Below are 20,405 nucleotides of genomic sequence, written 5' to 3' on the forward strand. Positions count from 1 at the left end.
GCAACAAGTCAAAATAATTTTTTCATGTTAATTAACAATGCAGGGCTCCAGACAAACAAATGACTTAAGAGTCATTAGCTCCTAAACTGAAACATTAAGGAGCCAAATGGCTGTTTTTAGTTGCCAAATCATACAGTATAATTTCTCGATTTAGGTTGTTGTTCAGAAATAAGATAGAAAGCCGAAGAAAAGTCAGCTGATAACCCATTAATCATAGGTTTAATATACAGTATATATAGATGAGAAGTATGCATTCCCCTTCTGTCTCATAAAAGTTCACACCTACTTCATAATTTATATAAAGATTTTTTTATTTAGTACTGCTCTTCAGAATCATAAGTAGATATTTACATATAGTATGCATATAGTAGTGTTTGCACCTTGTGTAACAGTTGTGTACGAGTCCCTCAATTGTCCTAAGTGTCAAAAGCTGGAGTTTATATATACTGTATGTACAGGTATGTATATATATAATTTAAACTGTTTTAAAATATTGCCTTAGTCTTTCTTTACTGTTACCGAATAGCCCAGACACAGAGACTACAAGAGTCAAACTGAATGAAATCACAGATGCAGTTTATTATGCTACTCCGATCCCAATCAATAATTACCAGAAGAAGAAAAACTGGTACACAATACAGGACTTTTAGATATAAAGAAGCCCGAAATACACATGGGACTCTTATTTTGAAATGTCTGCGCTCTCAGTTGCGAGCTCACTGATGGCTGATTCGCTGAGAAAGTGACTCTGATTCAAACTGCTAACCTGAGCTCCTGAGTTCACATCTTCAATTCTTTTCGGGTGATTCATGAAAAAGACCCAGTTCAAAAGAGTCATTTGTTCTCTCGCGCTGGGTTTGTTGTTGCGTGCGCTGCAGTGAGCGGCGTGAGACACACTGGCTGTGCACGCTCTAAAGATGTATTCAATAATTCACAAGATAATATCTGATGAAACCGCATACGACCGCACACAACCCGACTGTCGCCAATGGCGACTAGATTTTAAATTATTGTCGCCATCAATTATTTTTGGTCGCATTTGCCACCATTTAAGTCGCAGTCTAGAGTCCTGCAATGTGAACCTGGAATATTCCTTTCATGTGCTGAACAGTGTTGGGTGTTACTGTAATTAAATTACCCTTTAATTGAAAAAAAGGGATTACTTTTGTAATTTAATTACAGTTACTTTTGACGTAATTGTGTTAAATACTGTATAGACTCTAGAACAATTCTATATAAAACAATAGTGAATTTAAAATCTAAATGTAACGTCTAATGTTCAAATAACTCTTTTCTAATTTAACGCCGCCCCCTTAAATCCTTTGGCCAGTTCATGAATAATTTATTTGGTTGTATATGATTTATTTGAAAGAATTTAAAGAACAGTTTCATGTCTATCCTTGTATTTTTCATCTGGTCGAGGATGATAAGGGTTTTAGAAAGTAATTAGTAATAAGTAATGCAATTACTTTTCAGACAGAGTAATTAGTAATCTAATTACACTGTAGAAGATGTAATTAGTAGTAACGAATTACTTTTTAAGAGTAACTTACCCAACACTGGTGCTGAAATACATGTTTATCATACACAATGTACTCGCCTCATTAATATAATAAAAAATATAATGAAAAGTACGAGTGTGGCCCCTAAAGCTATAGGAATGCTTTGCGGCCCCTGAGCTTTCCAAAGTTGAGTAGCCTCGCTATATGGTATGCATTATTATAACATATGTTGTCATATGACTCTAAGGTCACATCTGTGTGTGTGTGTTCGAGTTACCAAACTGCGACCAGAAGCATTCATTTCTATGGTGTACATTTACGAGTCCCACCATGGTGAGATAAGTGCCTCCCAATGCGCCCCCATCTCAGCTGTGGCGACCTGTATCAAGTGCGGCTGTTTAATAGTACAGACTGCACAGAACCGGCGCCTCCATGACCAGGATGACTGCACCGAAGCGAGCCGACGTTTTTCCAGTAGGAAACGTCCAAAGGAAGGAGCATGCGTATTGACGTTTGAGAGGATATAGACGGGACGGACCTCAGTGCGGGAGGAAAGGGAATGCACTCATCTTTGCGGATAAATCAAGAGAGATCTCCGAAAACGTCCCCGGTGATTGTATCACGCTGGGATTGACGCACATCTATGGCTTTGCATCGGGACCGCAGAAAGTAGTCAACAGCTGACTGACCTACCGTGGCCAGCTCGACTGCGCGCGCTATAGTTGCTCGCTGCCTTTCAGAGTTTATTTTTAATTATTTATCTTCATTTGGCCGCGGAGACTGGACGGTGTGTATGAAACAGAGCCGGACGCGACCATGTGGAGTTTTCTAGCCTCGGACTGGACACATGGGATGGCCTTCTTTGCCTTTTTATAGCCAGTAATGACAGTGCATGGTGATTTTGGCTTGTTTTTATGACTGCATGGGTCTTCTGGGATTCCAGATCTGGACAGCTGCAGATTTTGCCTGTACCTCTGTTCTAATACACATGCACTGAAATCCCTAAACCATCTGCAAACATTCATTAGATAATTGCATATCGGGTTGCATTTGAAGAGAGCATATGGCCAACATGAATTATCAGCAACACCTGGCGAACTCTTCTGCGATCAGAGCTGAGATCCAGAGGTTCGAGTCCGTCCATCCGAACATCTACTCCATCTACGAGCTGCTGGAGCGGGTGGAGGATCCACTGCTGCAGAATCAGATCCGAGAGCATGTCATTGCCATTGAAGGTAAGGACAACAAGGGCGTTTGAATCCCTTAAAGAAATGCACCGCCAAAATACAGTACCATACAGTAATATTAAGTCTTAAAGGAATATTCAAGACAAGTTGAGATCAATCGGCAGCATTTGTGGCATAGTGCTGAAAACCACAAAAATTAATTCCCACGTGTACCTCCTTTTCTTAAAGGTGTACTACCTAAGTTTTTGTCTTTAGGGGCGTGGATGCGGCATCATTAGTTTTGAGTTAAAGATGCCGTTTTAGAAATTCTCGATTCACAGTGAGCCACGATTAATCAAATAACAGGACGGTTATTGAGATTAAGCCAGTAGTGTTCGGCTGGTCATGTGATCATAACATGGCAGCCCCCATGAGGGGACCCGCTCCATGTAGAATAAAATGGCTTTTATGTGGTTGGAGTCTTCATCTCATGCGAGTCGTCATGGTTATGTACGTATTTTTCAAAATGGCAGTTAATTTCCTTAGGAGTAAAACATTTTTAATGAGAGAAAAAAAATTTTAAATACTGAGTGCACCTTTAAAAAAAGAAGCAGCAAAAATCGAGGTTACAGTGATGCACTTATGTTGGAAGTGAATGGGGACAATTTTTGAAGAGGGTTTAAAGGTAGACATGTGAAGAATATAATTTTATAAAAGCACTTACATTTAATTCTTATTTGAGCTGTAATGTTTTTTAAATCGTTGCTTTTATGGTCGTTGTAGGGTTTTAGGGTTTGCAGCGTTGTCATGGCAACAAAGTTGCAAAATTGGATATAACTTTATACAGAGGTTAGTGAGCAGTTTTATCACACTGAAGTCATCGCAATGCATTATATTATTCACGTCTTGGTGGCTATACTTTTGAAATGGTGTGTATTTTATTGTCTACAGATTGGCCCCATTGACTTCCATTGTAAGTGCCTCACTGTAACCCAGACTCACTCTCTCTCTCGCTCTTTTTTTTGTATTTTTTTTTATATATGAGTCAAAACTAATTTTTGTAGTAAACAGCATTTTTTTTTTTTTTTTTTTGACCCAATTGCTGTTGTTTGAGATTAAGTAGTATTGAATCCGGAATATTCCTTTAATATGAAATCTCCTTCAAGCAGAGTCAAATTTATTTATTAATACATTTTTTGAGTCAGGGATGGCTAATAGTTATAATTTATACTGTATATGTATTATACATTTATACAGTTTTATTTTTTCAAAAGGTTTTTGTAGGGTTACGTTACATACTAATGACATTACAAATCAAGCCACTCCACATGATGGTGATAGTTATTTGTTGATGTCATGCACTCTGCTCATCACATTTGTTGTTGTCTTGGGGACATTAATTTTGTTTGTTTATGCCTCTCATCCACATTAGAACAGCATTTTCCTCCACTGAAAACAAGACTTTTGAAAGTGCTCTCCATAACCACATGCTTTGGAAAAAGATGTTTCTGAGAAACTGAAAATGGAGGTTTCAAACCTAAACAGATGAATGTGGATGGGGTGTATGTGGTTCTCAACCAAAGGGTCAGGGCCCACTAGGGGGGCCTCAGCAAGCTTTTATCATTTTCTCCAACAATAGTATGTTTATTTTCACCTTGGAGTCAAAGAAAGGTCAATGACCACTGCTTTATGGTATATAGGGGGGCCACACATACAGATTTGTCCCAGGCCCTGTGAATTTTAGTGGCGGCCCAGAGATTACCTCTTCTCTTTTCTTATGAATGACACTTCTTTTGAATCTCAGGACAAGTTTTTGTACTTTGGCTTCTAGAAATGAGAAGTAGTAAAACAAGGGATGCGCCAATACAATTTTTTCTCTTCTGATCCGGTTACGGTATCTGAAATCTCCGTATCGGCCGATCCCGAGCCGACACCAGTGTTGTTTTTTTGCTTAATCAGATTAGAATATTTTTACCGCATTGTGTGGAACTAACTGGGGGTACTCTTTTAAATGTAAAGAAACACAAACTTCTAACTACAAATGATTTCCATATAAATGTACAGCCTATTAAGAAAAACTTTATTGTTAACCCTTGTGCGTCAATAAAAAAAGTTACTCAGAGGTCCTTCGAGGACAAAAATGTCCACGTCAAAAAACTGCCATTATAATATTATATATTAATATTATTTTCCACTTTCACTGAGTTATAGTTTTTTTTAACCAACATCAGTCCTGATCATGACTACCAAATATTCATTAATTTTCAGGATTTTAACCCTTTAAATGCCAGTTTGTTTACATAACGCCACTGTTGTTTTTACACACACACACACACACACACAAAAAACACACTCTGACATCCATACCAACACACACAATTTCAGCTGCATCATTTATTCAGTTGTCCTGCAGTGCTCTATAATACAGTGAATAACAGAGAATAGGGAAAAAGCATGTATTTGCTCCATAGGCTAAACATGAGAAAAATGGCGCCATCTGGTGGAAAATATTAAAATGTAAATTTTGAATCCAGGGCTCCAGAATGAAAGCATAATATCATAGAATTCATGATTTTATGCTTTAATGGCACTGGGATCAAATATTGCAGTTTTAATGGGTTTCAATGGGGACATTTTTGTCCTGAAGGTCCTGAGTGTAACTATTGTGTGTACACAGTGTATTATAGATGTATTATAGGAACTGAGCTTGAAATATCAAAATTCCCCAAAATATACACACCTTTGGCAAAATGTATGCCGTTGGCATTAACACAGACAAAATGATCGAAAAGACAAAAATGTCCTTAAGGTTGCACAAGGGTTAAACTAGTCTTCTGGATAATGCAGCAGCAAAATTAACAGTAATTCAAGTGAAGGTCTTCAGTAAAAAAGAAAGTTTTCTTTGCACAATTTTTTCAACATGTATCTGGACTTTAAAGGATTCAGATCTCTTTTTTGTTCAATTTAGTTGTAAGATATCAGTCAACTTTTTATTCATATGTTTTTTGTTTTTTTTGTTGTTTTGTTTTGTGGAACTTATTCAACTTAAATATTGTTATAATTTGTAAAGAAATAATAATGATTAAAAAAAGTATTATTATGATTAACTTTTAGAATTGTAAAATACAACAGTATTATATTTCAGTCGTTTAACTTTAAAACACTCAGGCTTTTATTTTGACAGTCAGAACACTCCAGGAAGTCCTGTAAGTGTCTGTTTGTGTGCTAGTTCACAGGAGTTTAATTAGCTTCTTATTCAAATTCCGGTAAAATGCTCCTCCGGTGCCATTCTCAATGCATGTTATAAATAAAATGCACCATTTTGCACGAGTCATTTGGTGCTTTTATGGTTCTTTTATGTCAGTTTTGGGGCTTGGCAGAACCGAACATGACTAACACACGTATCGGATTTGGATCGGGCTTGTCGGACCGAGTCCCGATCCGTCTAAAAACGTCAGTATGGAAGCCGATACTGATCCAGGTATCGGATCGGTGCATCCCCAAGTAAAACATCTTTTCAATTGTTTTCTGCAGTTTTAGGTTGAAATTGAACTAAAACTGATTTCTAGAGTGTACACAGGCCTTTTTCCTTTCAGTTAAACAGTGTTGTCTGATTTGTTTTGTGCTGATGTCAGTAGAGTTTAAGTTTCTGAGACCTGTTTAATGTGACGTCACTGTATGACCGCGCCGCCAAATTTCCATATACCTTCAGTGTGCTGCGCTGCGGGATGCAACATATATATATATATATATATATATATATATTTATAAATCTTGAAAAGTTGATACTGCTGTTTAATTACCAGAGCCAAAATGTATTTAAAAAAACAAAAAAACAAATAAGTATTATCTTTTAGGTGACACAGCTTTATTTGAAGAAGGGGATGAAACACTTGTTCGTTGTTTGCTCATTTTTTCAGACATGTTAGTTATCTGTATATGTGTCAATTATATTAAAACATAATTGAGTTGGATGCAATTAAACTGGAAATGCACAAAGAACGATGTTAAATTCATGACACCCAGATAAAGATATGTCATAATTGTAACATATAAAAAGCACAATAATGTGAATATATATATAGTTTACAGTAGATTTAATGTGTTTATAATAATGTTAGTCAAAAAACAACACAAGATTATGAAGCACAGACTTTATTCATGTCACCAGACTACAATGTAAACATATTATTCATAAACACTAATATGCCTTGGTTGCTTTCTGCATATTCTTCATGAGTTAAAAGCAGCGCTTGCATTCATACAGAAGATCATCACAGACATTTGTAACTTCTGAATGGCGTGTGCACACCGGTCACATCAGACTCGCTGACGTACCGAGCTAAATTGTGGATACAATATTTTTAAATGTCTGCTAAGGTCCAATTTGGCAATATTTGTGCTGTCTTCAGACCTCTATATACCTTTCCTGGGACTTGGCATGGATCAAAAGCATTTCTTTTAGGTTTTCTTGATATTATTCTATGGGTGTTCTTCCATTCACCGCCATTGTTTCCTCCCACTGATGTTCACAAATATGGCGGCTGCAAAGAAAAAGTGATGTCACTGGAACAGGTCGATAATGATTTTAATCTTCAGGATTTGTTTTTTATTATTATTATTTTATTGTGTTCAAGAAGTCCATTATTTCAAATGTAGTCAAAGTCATAGAGAAGGTATGAGAGAGGCTTGAATCAAACTTTAAACAAAAGATGTTGGCGAGGGTTCGATCTTGCCTAGTCGGGCATATACTGTAACAATTAATTGACCCATCGCTAAGCTCCGCCCCCCTTGGTTACGGTCGCTCGCTCTTACAAGCTCTACAAAACTCCCCATTGGAATGAATGGGAGATTGCCGTGGACGGTGCGGTTTTTGGCAAAATATTCTCATAAACAGAATGGCTAATATTTTTACATAGGCTGGTATGAAGAGTGACATTAATGCATATTTATCTGATTTTTTTTTGTAAAATAAATTGTTAAATTACACAGTAATTTTATTGAAAACTGTGCAGACTGAATCAGAATAAAGGCAAATGATTATTACAGTCAATTGAAAAGCAAAAAGCGTAATTCGATAGAGATCACACACCTGAGACATTAGAGTAAGTGAACAGAACTATGATGCTGTGAACTCCTTATTTACTAATCGCCTTTACTAAGACCTGAATCAACATGTAAATGTGTAAATTCATGTTAAGTTGTTAGCTTGAATTGATCTTGGAGCAAATGCAGATGTCCTCGCTGATGTTATACATGTTTATTTGGGAATCAACCCGCGCATCTTATCACATGGCTTGTTGAGCGCGTTACAGCGGAGATATCGAGCGGGTGGAGGCTTTACACCATCCACCACGGCATCCACACACAACTCACCACGCACCCCACCGAGGGCGAGAACAACATTATAGCGACCACGAAGAGGTTACCCCATGTGACTCTACCCTCCCTAGCAACTGGGCCAATTTGTTTGACCCAGCTGGAATCACTCAGCACGCCTTGGGATTCGAACTAGCAAACTCCAGAGGTGGTCTTTACCACTGGGCTACCCAGGCCCCCAATTAACATGCTTTTAATACACAAATCTGTAGGTCCATACAATGCAAGTGAATGGTGACCAGACCTTTGTAGCTCCAAAAAGCACATAGAGCATAAAAGTAATCCATAAGACTCCAGAAGTTTAATCCATGTCTTCAGAAGTGATATGATAAGTGTGGGTGAGAAACAGATCACTTTCACATTCTTCTTCTTGTCTTTTTGGTTATTCACATTCTTCATGCATGTCGCCCCCTACTGGACAGGGAGAAGAATTTTCAAGCAAATAGGGACTTTTTTTTTTATCACTTCAGAAGATGTGAATTAAATCTCTGGAGTCTTATGGATTACTTTTATGCTGCCTTTATGGGCTTTTTGGAGCTTCAAAGATCTGATCTCCATTCACTTGCATTGTATGGACTAACAGAGCTGAAATATTCTTCTAAATATCTTCATTTGTGTTCTGCAGAAGAAAGAAAGTCACACACATCTGGGATGACATGAGAGTGAGTAAATGATGAGAGAATTTTCATTTTTGGGTGAACTATCCCTTTAAGATTACAAAGTAATTTTAAGTTAAGAACTTATTTCAAACATGTGGAACCACCGTCGAAATTGAATCAGGTTATAAGCCAAAGAGTTATTTTTTTGAGTATGTACTTATTTAAAATACTTCAGCATTAAATCATATGTTGTTGTTTGTAGTCATGAGCCTCACACGATTTGGTGTTCTAAAGGCAGAAAATGATTAAAGTTGTTTATTTTGTTGCCACTATTAACTTGTGAATATCCAGCTGAATTAACTCAAGCAGATAAGTGCTCCCTGTAGTGTCCATATACAGCCCTTTTGATAATTTGATCTCTGCCAGTGCATGAACAGATTGATTAATCTCTGAAGCCGTTGCTTTGATGAAGCACTCTGTTGTCATCTGTTGCCGATATCCAGTGTTTCCTATTCTGTCATTGTTCACGACTGAAATGTGGAAAATGCTTCTGTACTGTGTTACTTTCTGATAGATGTATTTGGAGTAAATCTTAATAGGTTATTGATAGATGATAGTGGATTTATGTCTCGATTATGCAACCTTCAATAAATCCTCACTGAACCCCTGTTTAACAGGTTTATCAAATCTGAGCTGAAAACTGACACTTAAATCAGAAGCGTCTCTATGTTCAGATAGCATAATAGACTAACAAAGCATTTGCGGTGGTGTGCACAGTAGTCTACATTAGACACCTGCTGACGCACCAGGGCATGTTGGTTTGAGTCTGAGCAGATCTCTCTCTATGCAAAGCATGGTTGTGATCTCAGAGACTTGCATCTGGGTGACAGTTTGGCCTCCCTTTCTCTTGCCTAAAGGGCATGGCATTTATTTGAATGAATGGTGTAGCTTGTGCATGGAAATGGAGATTTGTATGAATTTATATGTTTGCTGGATAAAACTTTGGAGAATCTGCATCTCTGCGGATAGTGAAGGACAAGCTGTAAAATGCACAAAGCTACATAAATTCAAATATGTTAGATTATTTGTGGATTTTTGCTTGTGTGAAAGCATCCCATAATAAAATGATTAATAAAATGGCATCTTGTCTTATCTGCTTTTCCTCGTTAGTCTTCCAGCCCAACCTCATTACTTTAAATTCATCTCTGTATTATTTATTTTTATATTTTTACATTTATGCAAATTAAACAGCTGTCTCATATAGTTGCTGTGGTTAAAGGATAAGTCCACCCAAAAATTGTAATTCTCTCATTTATTCACCCTCATGCTGTTTCAAATCCATATACTTTCTTCTGTAGAACATAAACAAAGGTGTTTTGAAGAATGCATTCAGTGTTTTTTTCCCATAAAATGCAAGTCAATGGGGATCAAAACTGTCAAGCTCCAAAAAGCACATAAAGGTAGCACAAAGGTACAATTGGAGTGATATATTCGTCCTCTGAAGTGATATGATAATTTTGGTTTGAAACAGACCACAGTTTAATAATGAGTTCTTATTCACAAAAATCTTGACACATGCAGTCCCCTTGTTGTGCACATGGAGAAGCTTGTTAATACACTTTCACACGCTTGACACAGTGTTGCCAGGATTACAGTTTTCACACCCAATTGGGCTAATTTGAAAATGCAGTCGTTGGTTAAAATGAATGAGTCGTGGGTTACGTTTTTGGGCTACTTTTAAAATGGACCTTGGTCACCAAAAGGTTGATTGTAAACACTGATGAGACCGACATCACCACTTTGAACTGCAGTGTGTTCCAATTGGACTGGGTGAAAAAGGACTTCAGTTGTTTCTCACCCAAAGTAATCGTATCATATTGGATAGATTACTTTTACGCTACCTTTATGTGCTTTTTGGAGTTTAAAAGTTTTGATCCCCATTGACTTGCATTGTATGGAAAAAAAACACTGAATGCATTCTTCAGATTATCTTTGCTTTTGTTCTACAGATGAAAGTAATAGGGATTTGGAACGGCATGATGGTAAGTAAATGATGAGTTGAGGATCATTTTTGGGTGAACTGTTCTTTTAAAGGAAACAATTCATGCACTCAGCAGTCGCGACCTGCCCTACATAGCCGAAGGGACGGGGTTACCTGGGCTGGCAAAACAATTGTAATTTGTTTTGAATGTGGTAACTACGAAACCTCTGTGAAGACTGCACCTTACAAATGTGAGTTGAATGCTTTATCATTACCCACACTGTGTGACTTTATGTGAGATTTGTGTTGAAGTGCATTTGGCCAACACACTGAAGCTAGCGGCAACACATTGTGTATGGTTGAAATGTCACTTCCGTCACCTAGAAAATGGCAAAAGTTCGGTGGGGTCACTATCGGCCGCCGAGAGCCCGAGGAGGGGGAGGAGCAAGCTCTCCGAGCACCCTCATGGCCCGGCCACGCCCTCCTCGTCACAAGGCTCTATCTTTTTATTTGATTTTTCTCAAAAAATTTTAAATATTAAATAACAAATTGGTAATGCCTAGTTTTGGATAAACCATTCAGTGAATTAAATGCTTCATAGATGAAAAGTACTTCATCTAATTTGATTATTCTCCCATTTATTTGGAACTTAAGGAACATATTCAAAGTAAATGAAAAACACCTAACTCGGTATACCACATTCTACAGACTGATGTGGACAGAGCTTATTATTATTATTTTTATTAACTTTTCTCGAATATAACATCTTTTCAAAGCATTGCAAAAAAGAAAATAACACCTAAGTAACAAAAAATGAAATGTAATCAATCAATAATTCAACCATTTCTTCAGAAAATATAAAAAAATGCAAATACTTCTTGCTGAAAATATAAAAAGTGTAAAAACTTCTAGCAGAAAAAACCAAATAAATATAAACTTAATATAATCTGAATATAATACTGTACTTAATAATTGAATAAATATAGAAAAGAAGAAAATAGAAAAGAAGTAGAAACACCTCTCAATCAAAACAATTACAAACTGTGGTCAACTCAGGTTTCAGTGCTGGTCTGCAGCATGTGAAAATGTTCCTACTTGTGCTGAAATCCCGTTCTGATGGGACACTTGTGGCAGGGATGTAGAGAGATTTTTTTGCCAGTCTGGCCACTTGTGGAAAAGTGGCCTTGTGCTGCCTCCACCATTCCAGGGGTTTGGTCTCAACATTAGCTCAACTGTTTGTAGATAGCTGTCTGATTGAGGGACAGCTTGGCATTGATGTGATGCAATCATAAATAAGCTGCCTAAACTCTTCTGCTTCTTAGCAGAAAGCCCTGACCCTTCAGCAGCTTTGGCTTGTGGCAGTGAGACTTCCTCTGCAGACGTTACCTGTTCAGCTGCAAGACTCTTCATCTCTGCAGCAGCTTTGTCCGTCGTGTTGTCCACTCTCTCTGCCGTCATGTATGTAGTTTTAAAGCGAGGATCGAGAAGGGAAGCAGCTTGTCAAGCAGCATATTATTTATCTTAAATAATCAATTGAAATATAATTTTTCTTAGACACTCACCGATGGCTAAATGAAAAGTGCATCCCTTAAGCTTTGTGCTATCCTCTTTCCATTGTGGTGTTCAGGAAAGTAGGAAGTCTGCAGACACCTACTGCACAATGTCCAGTCTATGATGAAGTGGATCGTTAAGCTTATAAATGGCTGCGTAGTTCGGCTTGTCCAAAAATCGGTTGTTGTTGCAAAGTATAAAACATTGGGAAGCTCCTCTTTAATTTTCCGTTGGCATTTTCAGTACAATTGCGGCAACTCGACTTCACTAAAGTGCTTGCAGATCAGCATCGCATACCTCTGATCAAGTGTTTTGATCAAATCTCGAAACCCCTACTTTTATACTGAGTAAACTGCTGCCAGGTCTTTACACAAATGCATAATAATGGCCTGTGTTATTTCTTTCAATCTCCTTGAGCTTTTCTCAAATGGAGTGCCTCTATTATTCTTATTTATTTATTATTTTCTCCCCAATATGGAATGCCCAATTCCCAATGCGCTCTAAGTCCTCGTGGTGGCGTAGTGACTCGCCTGAATCCGGGTGGTGGAGGGATTATTATTTGCGTTCTTGACCTTAAGATAGTAAAACAGGTTGCTTTTACTACTACCACCACCACTACTATTGATTACTGTCGCACGACACATTTAGCAGATTTCTCTGGATGGTTTGCTAACCATATTCAACCATGTGACATGACGACTCTTGATTGGTTATTTGTTCAGTCAGTCCATTCTAATCCTGTTTTTTCAAAGACCATGTCAACGAGCATGCAGCGGTATGGAATAGCATGGTTCCACAACAAGAACTGCTCGTCCCGAAGGTGGAGAAGTGCCCATAGAGCCGTGATGCTCATGCTGGTTCCATTCGGGCCTGTTTTGTGTCCTGATACCATTCCCCTTCTCTCTCATCACTTCATTTGTCCTGTCTATTTTTACTGTCAATAACAGCACCTAAAAAGCCCCAAAACAGAATAAAACACATTGATTTTGTGTGGACTCCTAATGCATAAGGTTTGGCTGAAAAGTGGTGCTGTTTCTTCTCAGAGAAGCTTAATGTGTGTCTGGTAACATTTTCAGTCCGCATCAAACTTCTCCTCAAGATAGTTGATTTTGACATGCAGGATGGGTTCCTTCTCTGGATTGTTCTAGGAAGTGTCTGGCAGATGTCAAGGCTGGGGTCAGAATGCCATGGCAACAGTACTTGGTAAACTGTCAGAGGCAGCGTCATGCAGATGTTGGAAACTGCTCCTCCCATAAAATCTGCCTGAAGGGCACTATTAGGAAGATGCAGTCGCAGCAATCCATGTGATTTGTTAAGCGCATCCAGAGGAGCATGCGTCGCTCTGCAGTACGGCAGCAACAACTGTTGGATGTCAGAATGGTCCACCTTTAAAATTTCCCTGCTTTAATGGCCATTCTATTTGATGCATTAAAGATTTTGGTATTTCTCAGTGATGTCTGCCTCTGTGGTTAGCATTATGCTTAATTGCACAGAGCATTTGGAGCAGTATATAGCTAACCAGAAAATGGCTGCAAGGAGTCCATATATCTGTTTATATTTAATTAGGAGGCCCTAAAGCACGCCCATGGAGAGTAGAGGCTGCGGCCAGTAGAGAGAAATGGGGCAACATATGGGGGGGCCATATGGGAGCCATAATAGCCTCCAAAGTCTAGACTGGGTTCATGGATTAACAAGATGCTAATACAGTTGAATTAATGGGCTCAGTGGGGTGCTGAACACAAACAATAACAAGGGAAAAATTAGGTGCAGCAACTATCTCTTCTAGTTATGAGAGCAAAGAGACATTGGTTCTTCAAATTGCACGATAGCTCAACTGATAGAGCATTGCATTTGTGATGCAAAAGACCAGTTTACGAGGCCAGCGCTTCTCACGAGTTGACAACTGAGCCAAAGATGCACCACAAAATGTTGTGGTTTATTTAGCAATTGCATTTTTCATTTGCTTTTATAACACAGTTGGATTATGTTTAGGTTTAAGGTAGGGAGGTAAGTTTTGTTTATTTAAAATTGATATAGCATTAACCTTAAAAACCTCATCTGTTCTGGAAATTATTTTAGTCGCTTTTAGCACCACACAGTGGACATTTCACCTCGCAACCGCCGGGATACGTGTAAGGAACCACATCATTTCATTTTGCAACAATGTTGCCACAGTCACATAATTTTCATGAGATCAGGCTGTTGTTCTTTACTGGTTTCCTGCATGGTTTTTATCTAGGACCTGTTTTTTTCAACGTTTCTTTGCTGTTCTTAGTTCAGAACCAAAAGTTAAGGTGGTACCTCTGTTGGGGTTCTTAGTTTCTACAGTTGGACAAAATATCAATAGGATGACGGGTCAGTCCGGAGGACCTCTTCATTGGCGATGGTGGAAGGCTGTTGAGGAAGTTGAGCTCTTCTAAAGTCACGTCCCTTTCAAATGCAAAAGATGAAAACTGCCAAAGGCAAAGCTGTAAAGAGGATTGAGTGGAGATCGGTTCTCTCTCCATCGCTTTCTCTCTCTCTTACTCCCTCGGTTTGTCATTCTTTCTCCGTGTGGGTGGTGAGCGAGCAAAAGTTCTCAGCTGAATAGCGATTTGTTCTTTCCAGTCAAAGCGAAAACAACACCCTCATCCCTCTCTTATTGCTTTTATCTCTCCACATTGTCATCCTTTCAGCAGACCTGTGCACTCTGAAAAATGTGCCTTGTGATTCACTATTGTTGTCTCGTTCCGGTTTGAGCTGAAACCAGCCACTGCATTCTTCTCGGATAAGGCACCAGATGCCAGATAATCAGAAAGATCAATATACAAAAATGTAGAATGACAAGCTTTACATGTATTGTTTCATATCATGAGGAACTTTGCTGTCATTTACTACATTTGAAATGCACAGGTAATTAAGCACCTCATTCAGAAATTACTAAAATATTTTTTTCCAGTGACATTCTAGGCATGCCATTAGGGCTACGCTCAAGTAGCTTTGTCTGCATCCTTTTGAAACTGGAAGTGAAAAACATTCGCCTCTTACTACAAGGCAGTTTGAGAAGTCATAATGGGAAACTCTTTTAGCCCATCCTCCTCAACTAACCTAGTTCTCAAGAGGATATCTGATGCCAGAGGAAGTATCAGGTGTTTGAAGCCTATCTGATTAAAAGAGCTTGTTGTGTTAGACTGTTTAAACATGATTTATTCTAATGAGCTGGGGAAGATCCACCTGTCTGTCCAGTTTAGTGGGGAAATCCATCAGGGAGCCTTCTAGCTGGAAGTCACTTGGTTCCTCAATTGTTTGAAATGAATATTGTGGTTAATGCTGATCACCGAACATACACCAGATGCCAGATGGGCTGGTGTGAGTATTTCTGTAACTGCTGATCTCCTGGGATTTTCACGCACAACCGTCTCTAGAATTTACTCAGAATGGCGCCAAAAACAAAACATCCAGTGAGCGGCAGTTCTGCGGACAGAAACACCTTGTTGATGAGAGAGGTCAATGGAGAATGGCCAGACTGGTTCGAGTTGACAGAAAATCTATGGTAACTCAGATAACCACTCTGTACAGTTGTAGTGAGAAGAATAGCATCTCAGAATGAACAACATGTCGAACCTTGAGGCGCATGGGCTACAACAGCAGAAGACCTTGTCGGGTACTTTATAATGACCATAGTGTTCCTAATAAAGTGCTCGGTGAATGTATGTCTGCTATGCCTGATAAATTAATGATGCCTTCACAACAGGTTCATAATAAAGTGCTTTCCACACCCAGCCATACTTTATTCCAACATGATCACACGGGAAGTCAACATGTTGCTACCAAATGTTCCAGTAACCTGACATCGTCCAGATTCTGCCAAGTTACTGACATCTCCTATCAGACATTTTTGCATTAGTTCAAAGGTGTTTACCTATTTCTGTAGTGCATTGCGTCAGCACTGTCATAGGTTCTTTGGTTCTTGTCCCGCATTGAAACCAGGAAGTAATCACATTTGCATAATCAATGGTGAAAGCGATTTGGTGATTCCATTTTCCCTCTAGCATTAAATTATTACTCCACTGACGGTTAGGTTTAGGGTTGGAGCTTGGGTTTGGGGTGGCGTTAATAAAATAAGCATTCCTCTTCACTGTATTCAATCTAAAAGCAACTCACATTACAACTCACTTTTGGCATCCCTCAGTTGCCCGTACATTCAAAAACACTTCTTACTTTGGCCACTGGAGCAGTGGTTTGAATTTCAGTAAGCATAGATTGAGTTTAGCTGAAGAATTTTACTGACGCCAAATACCATGCTCTGTTTTGTCCCTATTTTGCAGAAAATTAATTGTTGTCATTGACCGTGTTGGCTGAATTAGACGGATGCCAATGTCTCTGTAGATCATCTCTGAGGAAATACCAGACCATTTCAGTGAGTCTGATATGGGTCCGCTGGTGATATCATTGCTCTAGAGACATAGGGCTTTGTTGTCATTTTGTCCTCTACATGCTTACGTAATTTACTGATGGGTTGGGCTTGTCAGAGGAGCAGCTCATACAGACAGATAAAGCTCCATTCTCATTGTAGTACCACACCACAAAATTTGCCTGATTTTATGACATCATATACTGCTACAAGCAGTAAATCATCTTTTTTTGTTGTGGAATGAATATGAATGGATGGATGTTGCTTTCCCAGATGTTTCTCTCATGCTGTTCTGACATGACCTCATTTTAAAGTGAGTGATTTAGATCTTGCAGTGTTTTGTGAGCGAGTATGCCATCAGGGATGTTGGAACAGCAGCAAACAGACACCGGTGCAGCCGGGACCCTCCCTCGGGACTGTAATTTACAGCAGCACAGAGGTCGAATAAAGGCTCCAACGCAGCACTGGCGAAACTAGACTTGCGTGTCTCAGTCTTTAAAGACCAAGCTTCTTGTTCTAATCCTCCTGATCAGGTGTGCCTGCAGGATTTCATCTCGGAGTATGCACAGAAATCTGATTTATTTGCAAAAACAAATACCTAGTGTTCATTTCTGTTTACATTCAGAGAAGCATTTTTACTTCTTACAAGACAACGCAGGTGTCTTGAGACGTGTTTTTAAAATTTGAAGTTCTTTTAAGTTGACAAAAGAACTGCGTTCAGTGTAAACGGGCCTTGTGTGACACGGCACTAAACAAAAAACACCCCCTCAAAAAAAGTAGCCTTTTGTTTCAATTGGATGTAGGTAAATATTCACTTGCCGATTGTTGTATCCCAATACTGATTTATTGTGTGAGCAACTGCTGAGAGAGTGGTCCAAACGAATCTGATTGAACTCTGAATCGATTTAGAACATTTGCTAGCCATTTGGGCCATTCTTTGAAAAGAACCGACTCACAAGAATGATTTATTCTTGAATCAGGTGTCGCTAGTTTTGATTCTACACAGCTGATAGAAATACAGGATTATGATTGCTGAAATATTGCCAGGAAAAATGTTTATCAGGTAATAGGGATGCATGATCCGATACCTGGATCGGTATCGGCTCAGATTCTGATGTTTTTAGATGGAACGGTTATCTGTCCGACGAGCCCGTTCCAAATCCGATACCGTGTGTAAGTCATGTTCGTTACTGTCAACGTTCATTTAAAGCCCACAGCTCAAATACAGACTAAGATTGCAGCCTTTCGTGGTTTAATAATCACACTAGGACATATTACGATTAATTGTCCATTTTAGTGTTAAAGGAGTAACAGAGCACACGCTCAAATAAGCGTGAGATCATTTAATCGCAGTCGTGTGTCAGTGAGACAGCGTGCGGATGCCAAATTAAGTCGGTGCTCGGTACTGCCGGTACTGGTATCGTTACATCTTTTTTATTTTACCGGTCAGAGTCAGAGGGCAAGGCTAACAAAAAGTTAACCTATGCCACATATCTAGTTGTTAATAAAGAACTATACAAATAATACTAAAAAATCTTATGCCATATAATTTCTCACATAGGTTCATTTATTTTATTAACTTTTTTTATGTGACAGAATCATTTTGACAGAAGTCAGCTATGTTTTAAGTTTATGTTAATGCGATTCTTCTGTGAGAAGCCCCCTTCAGGCGTGCCAGAGATGGGAATAATGTAGGTTAAAGCACGGCAAAGCACTGTGATCATTGGGATGGGATTGGGATCATTTAAAAAAAAAAATTTAGTGGACATTGTGTCTGACCAATGTTTGATTTGGTTGGCCATTGAGTTATTTTAATGGTCAAAAACCGGTATTGACCAGCTAATGGAAACTCTATACAGTCATATGCCAACCTCTTGAGGTGACCTGGGAATTTACATTTGTCTTTTTTCTAGTTTGTTTGTTTTTCTGGAATTACCCCTTTTTCAAGGGGTTAACCTTTTTCAGATGTCTTAAAATAAGTATGCCTCTGACTCCAGATATCTTGTACATTTAAAAATGATATTCCAGCATAAAGAGACACAGTAGGGCAATAAATGCCTACCTTGTCATGTTTGATGACAAGTTATGCTTTGTTTCTTCCGGTGAATTTCCCGTAATGGGGATAGTAGACTCTGTTGTGGCGTCAGCTCCCCTATATTCACTGATAGAGTATTACAAAAATGCTAAAACTTTGGTGTACTGTCATTTATTCATCATTACTGGAGCATGCATAGGGTATGCTCCAGTTCCACGTCTGCCATACCTGCTCTAATTTCAGCAGAACGGTGGAAGCACAACATTACCTGTTCTTTTGAAATTAAGCATTGGTGTCCACAGTCTGGCCAGCTGCAAATGCCCACACCCCCACCCTTCCAAGGAGAACACAAATGGATTAGCTGAGCCTGTGTTGATACATCTTGGAGTTGCCTCTCCTCACAATGGTGGAGCTCACTGGTTGAATTGCCATTGAAAGTGGATGTGTTGCGTCAATAAGAGGCACTCTTCCCATCTGGCCCCTGTTTAGAAAGGAAGAGGAAAATCAATGGCACTTTCCTTCAGGAACTTCCTCTTGTATTAGTCCACCATCTGCCAGTTCCAGACCGCTTCAGTGTTACTGGAGTAATTATTCTCTTCTGCTACATCTTGCAAGTCTGTGCTAACATAGCCGGCATGCGTCGACCCAGATCTGAGCACAGTTTGTGTAATGAACCGCTTATTATGTCTGACCTGATTTCCGATTTTCTTCCTGCAACCTGTATTATTGGAACATTCATAACATTAATATGTGTGATTAGTGTATAGCTTCTGATGAAGGAACTGAATGTTCCTTTAAAAGTTTCACTCCAGTGTCTTGCAGCCTGACACCAGCACATGGTTTAACTATGGCATTTGTGAAATTAAGCCCATAACCACTGGTATGACATTGGCCCCTCATTATCGTAGTTATGGCAATGAAAATATGATACTATACAACTAAATTTGTTATGAAAATTTTTAGCTTAAACCCATTATTTACAATAACTATAACTGACGTAGCTGTAATAAAAATGTAGACCAGCTACGACTGCGGAGTCTGCTCAAAACTATGTTGCGCCACAGAGCGCAACATAGTTTTCCATTAAATTCGACCCAATTCGTGAACAAAGGACATAGATTATTTACTCTAGATATCACTGGATGATACATTGTGTATACTGTATGTATCTTTCATACACCCTACACGATGTATTTTCAGTTGCAAGTATGTCTTTCTGTGGTCTGACAGCTTGAATGAAGCCTATTCAAGGCTACATGCAGAGAATAAACATGATAAACATTGCCATTTCTAATCGTTCAGCTTGCACAGTTACACCAGTTTTATACACTGACCTGCAAACTCATCAACATCCCTTTATTCATTCTTCAAGAAGTGCAAAAACCTTTGTAACGTTTGTGGGCATGCTGACTAATTTCACATATTTGGACTGCCACCTGCACCACATCGACTCGTCCTGTGTGATTCCTGTGCCTTGTCCTACCCACGACATGGCGCTTCTCAGCTTTAGTAAATGTTATATAACTGAGACCGTCAATCTGCGCATCTTATCACGTGACTCGTTGTGCATGACACCGCGGAGACTCACAGAATGTGGAGGCTCATGCTACTCTCCGCGATCCACGCACAACTTACCACACGCCCCATTGAGAGCGAGAACCACTAATCACGACCACGAGGAGGTTACCCCATGTGACTCTACCCTCCCTAGCAACCAGGCCAATTTGGTTGCTTAGGAGACTCCAGGGATGGTAGTCAGCGTCACATAGAATAGCGTGAAGCCTCCACATGCACTATGT

General features: G+C 39.0%; 1 protein-coding gene across 2 annotated transcripts in view; it reads left to right on the forward strand.

Annotated features, from left to right (window-relative positions):
* The first annotated feature begins 2,030 nt into the window (after nucleotides 1-2,030).
* Nucleotides 2,031-20,405, forward strand: part of LOC127449219 (arf-GAP with GTPase, ANK repeat and PH domain-containing protein 1) — a 251,379-nt gene continuing 233,004 nt past the window's right edge. For both annotated transcript variants that reach the window (XM_051712502.1, XM_051712503.1), the window contains exon 1: nucleotides 2,031-2,737. In XM_051712502.1, coding sequence (XP_051568462.1) covers nucleotides 2,566-2,737 — 172 coding nt within the window. In that variant the 5' untranslated portion in view covers nucleotides 2,031-2,565. The remainder of the gene's footprint in view (nucleotides 2,738-20,405) is intronic.

The sequence above is a fragment of the Myxocyprinus asiaticus genome, chromosome 12, assembly GCF_019703515.2.
Source record: "Myxocyprinus asiaticus isolate MX2 ecotype Aquarium Trade chromosome 12, UBuf_Myxa_2, whole genome shotgun sequence".
NCBI lineage: Eukaryota > Metazoa > Chordata > Actinopteri > Cypriniformes > Catostomidae > Myxocyprinus > Myxocyprinus asiaticus.